Raw genomic sequence first — 12,209 nt, 5'->3', positions numbered from 1 at the left:
CATAATTTCATAAAAAAAAAATTTGTTAAAATTTAAAGATTGTGAAAAAAAACTATAAAATTGATTATTGTGAATAATTTTTAAAAAATATTACAAAAAAATATCCACCCAAATTGTAAATTAAACCAACTCCAAAATAATCGATGTGTTGGAGATTAAACCAAAATGCTGACACGGAGCGATGTTGATGCACTTATTTTTTTCCCCTCAAAAAAAGTCATGTTTTAATAACTATATATTATGTTAATTTATTTATTTAATTATTTTATTATTTTATTATTATATATCTTTTATTTTTCTTATTGCATCTGAAATTTTCTTGTTTCTGTCTTTAATTTCTTTTGATGTTGTAAATCCTTTGGACTCTTCTTTATATTTATTTAGAATCATTAAAATTTGTTGGGTATTTGTAAGAAGGTTATATTGTCTTGATTTAATTCTAGGTTCACAATATTCTTCTGGGTTATCAGAGAGCAATAAGTTAACTAATTGACGCAACTCCACGAAATAACCAACCATATTTCTGCTTGTGGTTGTTGTTCTTTCTTTTTCGTTGGCTTTTTGTTTTACATAGCTTTCCATATATTTCAAATCTGCATCAAAACATTTTACACCATTTAAATTTAATTTTTTCAATTGTTCGCTGGTTATCAATGACTGTATTATATAAAATAGATTTTATTAAAAAAAAAAAATTTGGTTAACAAAATTAAAATGAAATAAAATTAATGTTATTTTATTTTGAAAAAAAAAATGAAAAAACTATTTAAAATTTGGGAGGTAAATTGTGATAATGAAGTTTTTTTTTTTTTTTGGGTTCCTGTTGGAAAAAGAAATGACATTAAATAAAAAATACAATATGTTTGTCGCATATTGGAATAAAAACAAGTTTATATTAAATTTTGTTTGTGAATAGCAACACGAGTAATATAATTTTTTTTTTACAACAAACATACAAGAAAAGATCAGATCAAATCTTTTCAAAAAGTAAAGAGCATTAAGGAATTATTGTAATTATTTTAAAAAATTTTTTAAAAAAACAAAATAAAAAATATTTGTCTGAAAAGAAAAAAAAACGGTGTCAAAAAAGCTGGTGTCCAAAAAAAATTATGACAAAATAAAAAAGAAAAGGGTGTTGATATATTTTTTTGCTGGATATTTTCGTTGAGATAAAATAATTTTTTTTTTTTTTTTTATAAAAATATTTGTGCCAAAAAATCAACATTTAAAAAAAATAATAAATAAAAATTCTACTTACATATAAAGATTCAGAAACAATCTTGAAAGCTTTAGTAATAAACTCTTCTTTTAAATTTTGAGATAAAGGTGAAATAAAAGGAAGGGTAACTTCAAGGAAAGTGCATACATCTATTATATAATCTCTTGGGCGATCATCACTTGCCATTGGAAACCAATCAATATTATCAGCAGATGACATTAAATCGATAATTTTTCTTTCACACAATTTGATAATTAATTTCTCGCCATGGCTTTTGGTTGTGTAAAGTAAATTTTGACTTGAAAGGATTACTTTATTGGTTTCGTTTGTGATTGAAAGGTTCTTTTGATAGTCTTCACCTAAAATTAAAGAATTCAAATAATCTTTAAAGAATGAACAGGCAGATAGTAAATGTTGTAAATTGATTACTAATTGAATTACTTGTGGTACAGCTTGACTTTGTGTTATAAATGAATATAAAACTTCATTAATTTTCTTAATTAAAATATCAGTTGATCTAATAATAAAGTTTTCATTTTCTGTTAATTGATCTGCAAATTCATAAAATTCTGAAATAAACTTTTTAATTAGAGCATAAAACTGTGGAACCATTTTTGAAAATAAAAATGATTTTGGTAATCTATAAAAATAAAAAAATTAGTATAAATAAAAAAAAATGATTTGGTTCATTTAAAAATTTTAAAATAAAAATATACATACTGTTTTATAATTTTTTCATCTCTTTCTTCTTCAGTATCAAATGAATTAATGTTATCATTACTATTACTATTGGTCATATTATTATTGTTATTATTATTAACATTATTATTATTAGATTCTTCTTGTTGTTGTAATTTTAATTGTAACTGTTGTTGTAATTCTAAAATATCTAATTTATTTGCTAAAATTAATGATTTATATTCTTCAAGACTTTCGACGATTAATGATGCATGTGATTCATTTTCTAAAATTTGGGTAAATCTATTTACAGCTTCGATAATTGAATAATGACAATACTTTTCTTTCATTGTATCTAAAAAGTAATAAAGTGGTTGAACGTGGTATGAATAAAATGACATTGTATTTGTAAAAATTAAAACAAATTTCTTGAATGCAATTAGTGGTAGAGTATCATGACAATCTGTAAAAAGTTCTTGTAATACTGATGTAACCTTAACTAGTGCTGAATTCCAATTCTCATTAATTGTGGTTTTCGATAAAAATGGTTGTGTGCTTTCTATTACTTTTGATTCAATCATAAAATAACCTAAAATTTGTTGTAAATAAGTTTCCCAAACTTGGCCACTGTCTTTTGGTTTGATAACATTGCTAAATTGTTTCTGATAATAAAATTATTAGAAATTTCTATTATTATTTTTTAAATATATAAAATTTAAATTTTATGAATTTACTTACTGATCTGTTTTCAGTATAATATGTTTGAAACTCTTCGATCATACCCAAGCTAGAGTAAATAAAAAGGCATTGATAAAGTGGGTGAAAATCAATATTTGCTTCGTCAAATGGCGAAAATTGATTGATATCGTTTTTGAGATCGTTTTCGTTTATTGATTTTGAAAATGGTGATGATTGTTGTTGTGTATCATTTAAAGATAATGAGCCAATTGGATTTTGGTTTTTATTGGTTATATTTAAAATACTATCCCAAATTTGTTCATTTTCTCCAAAAGTTGTTTTAATCTTTAATGGATTAATCTCACGTTCTTTCATTAGTTTTTTTGAAGTTTGAATCATACCAAGTTTACCAATAGTTGATGATTTTTCTTTAATATCAACCATCCATTCGTTAAAGTCGTCTCTAACCAATCTCTTGATTTTTTCTTTCATTATGGGTATGTTGTAGTCCATATTACGTGCAAATTGAAAATCTGATAGTCTTTTTAAATAAACATTGTGTAATTGATCCATATTTTTAATTGCTTGAAAGTATTTCTTGTTTGCTACATATTCGTCAATCTTCATACCCAATAAAATTACATATTGACAATTGTTTAAAATTTCTTTAGTCTTTTTAATGTTATCTTTGATTTGTTTGAATGCAAATAGTTCTTCTGCCTTGTTTACATATTTGTTACCAATTTCTTGTAGTTCATAGTTTAAGTTGATTACGTCTTGCTTTAAATCTAAATTATCACCTTTTAGACCAAGAAATGCTGTTACTGAATTGATGAAGCCTTCGTGATTCTCACCACAAATCTTTTCTATATCTAAATCTTTTTGAGCTATATAGTTGTTTAAAGTGGTGATAATTTCTTTTTCTTTATTATTTTCAAAGACTGATTTGATAGCTGGTCCTAAATGATCGGTATCAGAGACCGCAATTAAGAAAGATTCACTACTGAAAATTTCGCTTTGTGAAATTAATGTTTTTTGTTGTTGGTCTTGTTGTGATGATTGATCTATAGAGTAGATACCTTTTTTTTCACCAGCATTAAAAGTTCTTAAATTTTCAGTTGGTATGTTTTGTTCGTTTGCATTGCTGTTAGTACTTGAAGTTAAATCATCATCATCATCCAATTCTTCACGGCCACTAAGTGTGCTCGAGTCTATTGAACCTGCTCTACCTTTATTTTTTTTTAAATCTTTTTTTTCTTTCTTTTCTTTTTTCTTTAATTGTAATGCTTCTTTTTTATCTTGTCTTTTCTTTTCTTTTCTTTCTTTTTTCTCTTCCTTTGATTCCTTATCGCTTGTTTTCATTGACTTTAAAATTGCATTTGGATTACTATTTAAATCTTTTTTTGAGCTCATTTCTGAGTTGATTTAAATTTTATTTATTTTTAAAAATAAATAAAAGAAAAGAAAATATAATACTATAAATAAATGAATAAATAAATAAATAGATTATTAAGTGATTACTTTTTTTTTTTTTTTAAATATCTTAAACAATAAAAAAATAATTTAAAATAATTAAAAAATTAAAAAAAATAAAAAAAAATAATTTAAAAAAAAAAAAAAAAATTTTAAAAATTTTTGGAAAATAAAAAAAAATTATAATAAAACAAAATTTTGTGAACATTTCATTTTTTTAATTTTTTTTTTCCTTTATTTTAATTTACATTTTAAATTTTCTTTAATTATATACATAGTATACTATTTATATATATATTAAATAAAAAATTGTAAAATGTTTAAAAGTGTTAAAAAAATTTCAAATTTATCAAAAATTATAATAATAAATCAAAATAATATAAACTCTAGTGCCACTTTTTTAAATATTAATAATAATTTAAAATATTTAAATATTTTACATTATTCAAAAAATCATCATGATTTTACAAAAAGAAACTCATATACACACAAGCAAGATGCACGTGCTGCTAAAAGAAGAGAGGGTACCAGAGATTCAGAAGAGATGGGTGGTCAAGTTGTAGGACCAGGTGATATTGTCACTGAAACTAATAATCCAACCATTTCAAAACCAAATCATAAACATTCAAAACCAGTTACACACAAAAAGAAATTAGAGCGTTTAGACCACCACCATCAAAAAAAAATTGAAAGAGATTCAAAACAAAAAGAAGAACAGAGATTAGATTTGCTTGAAACACTTGAAAGAGAAAAAGAAAATGAAGAGAATCAATTCTTTAAAAAAACTCAAAAGCAAAGAGAAGAAAATGAAAAAGAAGAAAAAAAAGAAAAAGAAAAAAAAATCATTAGAAATAAAAGACAATCATCAAAGAAACAAAAAGCAGCACCAGCCAGTTTTGGGTATAGTTCAGATGAAGGTATCACCGAGTACAGTGAGTTTAAAGCCAATCTTTCAGAAGAAGTCGATACTGAAATTACCTTTGAAAAAGACCTTTCAATTTATGACAGTAAACATGGTATTACAACTAAAGAGTTTGATATCTCCCAAATCGATGAATCAAAGATTATTCAATTAGAAGATTTATCATTTGATGAGGATGAAGGAGTTGACATGGAAGATGAGAATGAAGAAACTTTAGTTTTAACAATGGAAGAAGCTCGTAAAAGATTCAATTTAAAAGATGAAGATTTTAATGTAATTCTTGATCAACTCAATATAGATGACTTTTTCAAAGTTATGGGAGATAAGAAAACTCCACAACAAGTACCAGATTTATCGGAATCATCATCAACATCATCATCAACAACATCCCCAAAAAAAAATCCAAGTGTAGCCGCTTTGAATGAACAACAAATAAAACCAAAACAACAAAATGAAACAAGTGAAGCAAATGAATACTTGAAGCAGCTTTTTAATAAAAAATATGGTTCAAAAGAAATTAACCAAAATCCAATTACAATTGAAGAGGTTTCAGAATTTTTAGGTAATTCACACTTGGATGATTTCTTTGTTGTTGATGTTTCAAATAAATGCAGTTGGACTAAATATTTGGTTGTCGCAAGTTCAGACTCTACTCGTTTGCTTCAAAATACTCAAGATGATTTAGTTGCCCACTTTAAAGATCGTGCTAATGTTGAAATAGACCCATCAAATACAAGTGATTGGTTGGTTGTAAATCTAAAGACTGTTGTAGTACATTTATTCGAAACACAAAAAAGAGAATATTATGACTTGGAAACTCTTTGGTCAACAAGAAGACATATCGATTATGGTAAAGAAGAAAGCTGGGATGATGAAAAGACCTCAAAACTTGAAGAAGATGATTAATTTTTTTAATAAACTTAATTAGGGTTAATAAATATACATATTGTTTATTATTTTATTTTTATAAGTAATAATAGGATACCCCTTTTTTTTATTTAAAATAATATTTATAAATTTAAATTATTTAAATATATTAAATCTAAATAACAAATAAAAAAACAAATAAATAAAAAAAAGTTCATAAACAAAAAATTTAAAAAAAAAAATTTTATTTTTTAGAAAACCATAAATTTTTTATTTATTCGAGAGGGTTTATACTCTTTTAATAAGTACTGAATATGGTCTAATATCAGTTTGATTAAGAGTGATCCAATATTGATCATCGTTTGGGTATAGTTTTTGTACCTTGATTAATGACTGTGGGTTTACTCTATTCTGAAAGATAACCAAATAATCATAATTTTGATATTTAAATTTGGTAGCGAACTTTTCGGCGCACTTTATAGATGGGCTTGAAAAAATACCATAGTTGTTTGGAATTTTTAAATTTGAAGTATTCTCTGAACCAATTTCAGATATTGTTTTACCTTTGTATAGACCTGTACCATGGTAGGATACTGGCCATTCCCCTGAAAGATTTTTATCTCCTAGCCATAGCCCCTTATCATTAGTATTGACTAATTCGCCAACATTAAATGCAAACTTCATCCACCCACATGGTCTTATATAATCTTCACCCCCTCTTTTGAATATTTGATTATCGATTACTTTTGTAAAATCACAGTTGAACTCTGTTGAAAAGTTTCTTTGGTCAAAAAAATATAAATTTTCCAAACTATTAGATGGATTAATAACAATATAAATTGTACTTTTATCTTGGATATTGTACTCGGAAACTAGGAGGTGATTTTCTAAGGTTTTGCCTAAATAAATTAATTTTTGAATGGAACTGTATATACGTTCTTTTTTTTCTATTTTTTTTTTTAAATCACCAATTGTTTCGTACGAGTTCATTTTTATTTCAAACCCTTTTCCTTCTAATGTTTTAATAAAAAGATTAAATTCTAAAATATTTGATTTTGAAAATTCTATTCCTGAACCACATCTACCGCTAGATAAACATATTTTTTGTAAATCATTAATACCAATTAATTGTTTTTTATCATCCTTACCAAATTTAATTGAAGAAACTGAGGATATTGCTTCTATTGATAAAATATTATTATCCATTTCTAATATTTGTTTTTTTTATTTTAAATTAATAAAAAAAAAAAAAAATTTATAACAATTTTTTATGAAACTTAATTTTTATGTAAACTTAATTTTTGGTTTCAAATATTTGAAAAAAAATAATTTAAAAATTTTTTTTTTTAAAAATAGGTTTAATAAAATATCTAATAAATAATTGAATTGATACTTCATAAAAGGAAAGAAAGGAATGAAGATTAAAATATTAAATAAATATTTATACAGAATTATTTTATAATCCAAAATTTTTTTTTTTTTTTTTTTAAAAGTGAAAATTCGAAAATGTTCTGCCACTGTGCTATCATTGCTCCCCTTTTAAAAAGTTAAGATCATTGCTCCCTCGAGCATAAACATCAATTGTTATGATAGTTTGTAATGAACAAGGATCATTACTCAATAATAATCAATATTAATTAATAATAATTAACAATTATTTTAATTCATCAAAAAAGAATTTTTAAAAAAATAAATTTTTTAAAAAAAATAAAAAAATAAAAATAATAAAAACTTTTTAGTTTTCGAATTTTACAAAAACATAAACATTTCATATAAATTTTATTTTATTTAATTATTTGATCTTAGTACCTTACAAGTTCTTTATTTATCAAAATCACCCAGAAGATAAATTTTATTTAAAAAGCTCCCCATTCGGGAATCGAACCCGAGGTACCAGTGTGAAAGACTAGAGTGTTACCGACTACACCAATGAGGAAATTGGATGAAATTTCTTTATTCGGGGAAACCAGGAGGACTTTACTTGAAAATAACCAGGAAGATAAATTTATTTTTTTAAATTATGAAATCACTCTATTTAGTTTGTAATCTTTATCCTCTTATTTATTTTTAAAATTAAACATGAACTAGATAAAATGAAATTATTTAGCTGTTCCTAAAAAGAATTTTAAAATGCAAGTGATGCAGTGTATTCAATTTCCCTATTTGAAAATAAAACTATTATGGATAAACCTTTTTTGTTTGACCAAAAAGGGAGTAATTAATAAATTAACATTAATTTTATTTTTTTTTTTTTTTTTTTTTTTTTTTTTTTTTTTGACAACGGTTGCTTTTTCTTTACATACTCTGTTTTTGAAAAAAATAAAGAATTAGTATAATTTTAAATGGTTAATATGATAATCTAAAATTCAATAAATTACCTTTGGAGGAGGTACAAGTAAATTGGCAATGAGAAGACCCATGGTTAAACTAATAGCAATAAAGAACATACCAGTAAAGAAACTGGTGCCACCTTCGAGATCACCATTTGAAATTGCAAACATACCTTTGACACCCATTGAACCTGGAACCAGTAAAATAATACCAGAGAAAATACTGCAAATAGGACTAACATTTGAGAATCTAGAATAAAGATTACCACAAACGCAAATTGCAAAAGCACCAAAGAATGAACCAACATCACCAAAATACTCTGTAGTATAATTACCAAAAGCTACACCTATACATGATGATACAACAATTACCCAGTATTGTCTGGGATGAACGTTGAGTTGGGAAGAGAATGATATAGCAGCAGGTATAATAACACACCAAATACTCCAAGAGGGGAACGAATTTGGCGCTATTTCATCACGAAGCGGGAAAATCTGTGCAGAAACTTTTGTTCCTAAAACTACACCAAATGTTAACTGTAGCAGACAAGCAAATACCCCCACTAGACGTGATATACCAGAGACCAGATTTCTTGTAGAAATTTCCGCAATTGATACTGTTAAAGATAGACCAGGCGCCAGGGCTATAATACCACCCAGCGTTACGATAAAAATAGGAACTGGATAAATATACGCATTGAAAATCGACGCTATAAAAGAACCTCCAGCAGCGGAAAGAGCCTCTAAAACTCTACCTACTGTTGAGAACTTTGAAGATAATAAAGAAAGTAACCCTACATATAGACCGATAATTGAACAACCACCAACCTCATACCATCCGGCATTAAAAAAGAATGCAATTGTAAAGGATGATATAACATAACTTAAAACACTTAGATAAATGTTATAGATTGGTTTTTTTAAAAGAATTTCCCTTAATCTGGTAAGACCATCGTTACAATTTGCTTTACCATAAATAATTTCATCGGCCAAGTCTTCTAATTGAATCATACGTTCCATATTATAGCTAGTTGAATTAATTCTTAAGAAATGAGTATATGGTGAAAGAATTGAATGTGGAGAACCAAAAGAAAAGAAAATACCTGTTGGTGTTGAAAAAAAGTGACCATCTATACCAAAAGTGCCACTGATTAAGGTTAATTCGTATTCTAATCTATTGGATGGCACACCAGACATTAATAAAGCTCTACCCAACTCCATAAGAAATGGTACCACTTTTGCCTCTGTTTGCTCTGCATCTACAATATGTACCGGTACAGTCATATCTGGTGCTAAAATATTCTTTACTGATTTTTTAAACTTTTGCATCTTTTCTTTGTTAAATTTGGATCGAAGTTTTGGTATCTTCATAGTACCACCTACAGGAACGATTGGTAATGGTAATTGAGGAGAAGATGGTAATTTTTCGAGATCGCCACTATAAACACCACTAAAATCTCCTCCACTAAAGTTACCTCCAACACTAACTGTCTTTTTGGTTGTATTGTCATCTCCAAATTCGTCTTCTTCTTCGTCGCCCACGATTAAAATATTTCCATCGTTATTTACAATTGAGGCATGTGCATTATTGAGCTCATTAATTGAATCTCTATATTTATTCAAATCACGTAATGGGATTGAAATTGATTTACGTCTACTATGGCCGCTACTGCTTTGACTAAAAGTTGGTGAAACTTGCACTGTACTCTCTACCTCTGATATATCACCTGCTTCTTTAACTTTATCTTCTAAATTATGGTTATAAAATACACCGAATCTATTAATTGCATTACTTGAATTGATTCTATTGTTATCGATATTGCTATTTGAACCAAACAATTCGTTCATTTCTATATCTGTTGAGCCTTTTCTATTATCATCTTCATTTTCTTTTGGAGGCTCTTGAATTTTAACAGAGTGTGGCACTGGATGTTCTTGCTCCTCGATATCTTGAAATGGTTGGAATGATTGGTGAAATCTTCTTCTATTACCAGCACCAGATGATGGAGAGATGGGCTCTTGTTTGGGTGATACTAAAAGTGGTGATGTGGGTTGGTGCTCTTGTGGTGATGGTGATGGCAACGGCGATTTTTGCAGTGAGGTTAGGTTGTTGTGCATTTGTTGTAAACTTGCTAAATTTTGAATCAAAGTTTGCATTTGTAGTTGTAAATTATTGGATTGTTCAATTAATGATTGAACATTATCATTATTTTTATTAATTTCACTGTTTGGTAATTCATGATTTGCATGTACTTCAGTGATTGTTGGTGAAGCTACAGTTTTAATCGGTGCGTCATTGATATGTTCGCCTGGTACTGCAACAACATTTGATGTGGCTGATAAAACTGGTGGTGATACAGGACCTCTAGGAATTGATCTGGTACTTGTTAAATCTCTTTGTATTGATCTGGTACTTGTTAAATCTCTTTGTATTGATCTGGTACTTGTTAAATTACTTTGAACATCACTTGAACCAAAAGGTCTTAATTCACTGCAATTTAAAACACTACCATTTAATGGATTATAATTACCACTGTTAATTCCTCCACCACTTATTAGATTGCTTAAATTCGATGTTGAGAGTTGTTGTTGAGATGGATGAACATTTGGTGGTGGTATCAAAGCTGATGGTAAACTAAGAGGGTTAACTAAATTATTTTGAATATATTGTGACTGTTTTAATACATTTGGTAATGGTCCTACTGCTGCTGGGCTATCTTTTAAATGACTTGGCAACTCGATATCATTGCTTCCATAATCATTTGGATAATTTCCTTTATTAATTTGATCCTCTATATCTACATAATCATCATCTTTTTTGTGTGGATGATTCTTCCTGTAATCTGTCTATTTTTAATAAAATATAATTAAAATTTGGGTGTTTAAATTTAAAAAATAAAAAAAAATCAGTATTTAAATTATTTTTTAAGTTTTATAAATAAAAATAAAAATAAAATATTTTTATCTATTTCGTAACATTGTTTTTATTTTTAGTTTTTTTATTTTTTTATTTTTTTTTGGTTTTTGTTGAATTATTTTTAATATAAATAACTTACCAATGGAACCTTAATTCTATCAAAGAAATTATACATTGTTGATAAATAGTGTTATGTATATTTTAATGAATTAAAATGAATAAATATGTGTTTTTTAATTTTATCTAAAATTAAAAATTATTTTTTTTTTTTCTTTTTTTAAATTTATTTTAGAGTGGAATTCCCTAGTCCAACATTTAGCAAAATATATATATATATAAAAATAAATATTTTTATTAATTATAGAATAATTAATATCTCTAAATCAATATATGTTCAATTTAAAAAAAAAAAAAATAAAAAAAAAATAATTATTGTTTAAAAAATAAAAAAAATAAAAAAAATAAAATAAAATAAAAATAATTTATTAATAAATTTAAAAAAAAAAATTATTTTAAAAAAAAAAAAAAAAAAAACTAAATTATTTTTTAAAATAATATAATATAATCTAAAAGCATTTTTATGATAACTAAATGAAAATTTTCAAATTATCATAATAATCTGTAGTGAAAGAAATACAAAAGCTGGACAATTGCACTGCACCACACACACACTCGAAAAATATGCATAATTATTTACGAAATTTTTTTTTTTGTTGATGAAACAAAAATTATTATAATTAAAAAATTAAATAATTTAATAATAAAATAAAATTAAATGATAATAAAAAGACAATAAAAAAAATAAAATAATAATAATATTTATTTTTTGTTTGTGTAAACATTTTTTATATTTAATATCAAAATTTCTTAAAAATAATTATAATAAATAATTATTTTTATAGATCTAAAATAAAATTATTTTATTTTTTATTATTTTAAAATACCCTTTTTTTTATTTTTTTTTTTATTTTTTTTATTTTATTTTTTTTATATTTATTAATAGTTTTGTTAGTATTATAATAAATATTAAAAAAAAAAACACACACATAACCACACACCTATAAAAATCAAAACAGATACGATAAAAAGTAATATAGATAAATATAGAATTTTTTATAGATCTTT

General features: G+C 25.4%; 4 protein-coding genes across 4 annotated transcripts; 1 reads left to right on the top strand and 3 right to left on the bottom strand.

Moving 5' to 3' along the window:
- Window positions 1-279: 279 nt before the first annotated feature.
- Window positions 280-3,937, bottom strand: DICPUDRAFT_89602 (uncharacterized protein; the record flags this gene model as incomplete). The annotated part of the gene is made up of 4 exons (XM_003291845.1): window positions 280-657; window positions 1,259-1,859; window positions 1,940-2,559; window positions 2,636-3,937. The coding sequence occupies 4 exons, from the start codon at window positions 3,935-3,937 to the stop codon at window positions 280-282; spliced, it is 2,901 nt and encodes a 966-aa protein (XP_003291893.1).
- Window positions 3,938-4,364: 427 nt separating this feature from the next.
- DICPUDRAFT_156550 (uncharacterized protein) lies at window positions 4,365-5,876 on the top strand (the record flags this gene model as incomplete). The annotated part of the gene is made up of 1 exon (XM_003291852.1): window positions 4,365-5,876. One exon carries the CDS (start codon window positions 4,365-4,367, stop codon window positions 5,874-5,876), a length of 1,512 nt encoding a protein of 503 aa, XP_003291900.1.
- Window positions 5,877-6,125: 249 nt separating this feature from the next.
- Window positions 6,126-6,827, bottom strand: DICPUDRAFT_89601 (uncharacterized protein; the record flags this gene model as incomplete). The annotated part of the gene is made up of 1 exon (XM_003291844.1): window positions 6,126-6,827. One exon carries the CDS (start codon window positions 6,825-6,827, stop codon window positions 6,126-6,128), a length of 702 nt encoding a protein of 233 aa, XP_003291892.1.
- A 1,305-nt stretch (window positions 6,828-8,132) lies between these two features.
- DICPUDRAFT_99176 (uncharacterized protein) lies at window positions 8,133-11,463 on the bottom strand (the record flags this gene model as incomplete). Its single annotated transcript, XM_003291843.1, has 3 exons — window positions 11,224-11,463; window positions 8,216-11,014; window positions 8,133-8,141 (listed from the first exon to the last, which is right to left on the bottom strand). Exons 1-3 carry the CDS (start codon window positions 11,257-11,259, stop codon window positions 8,133-8,135), a joined length of 2,844 nt encoding a protein of 947 aa, XP_003291891.1. The 5' UTR covers window positions 11,260-11,463.
- Between the last annotated feature and the right edge of the window lie 746 nt (window positions 11,464-12,209).

Source organism: Dictyostelium purpureum (genome assembly GCF_000190715.1).
Source record: "Dictyostelium purpureum unplaced genomic scaffold DICPUscaffold_305, whole genome shotgun sequence".
Lineage (NCBI taxonomy): Eukaryota > Evosea > Eumycetozoa > Dictyosteliales > Dictyosteliaceae > Dictyostelium > Dictyostelium purpureum.
The sequence above is the reverse complement of the archived record's forward strand: the minus strand, read 5'-3'. Positions and strand labels throughout refer to the sequence as shown.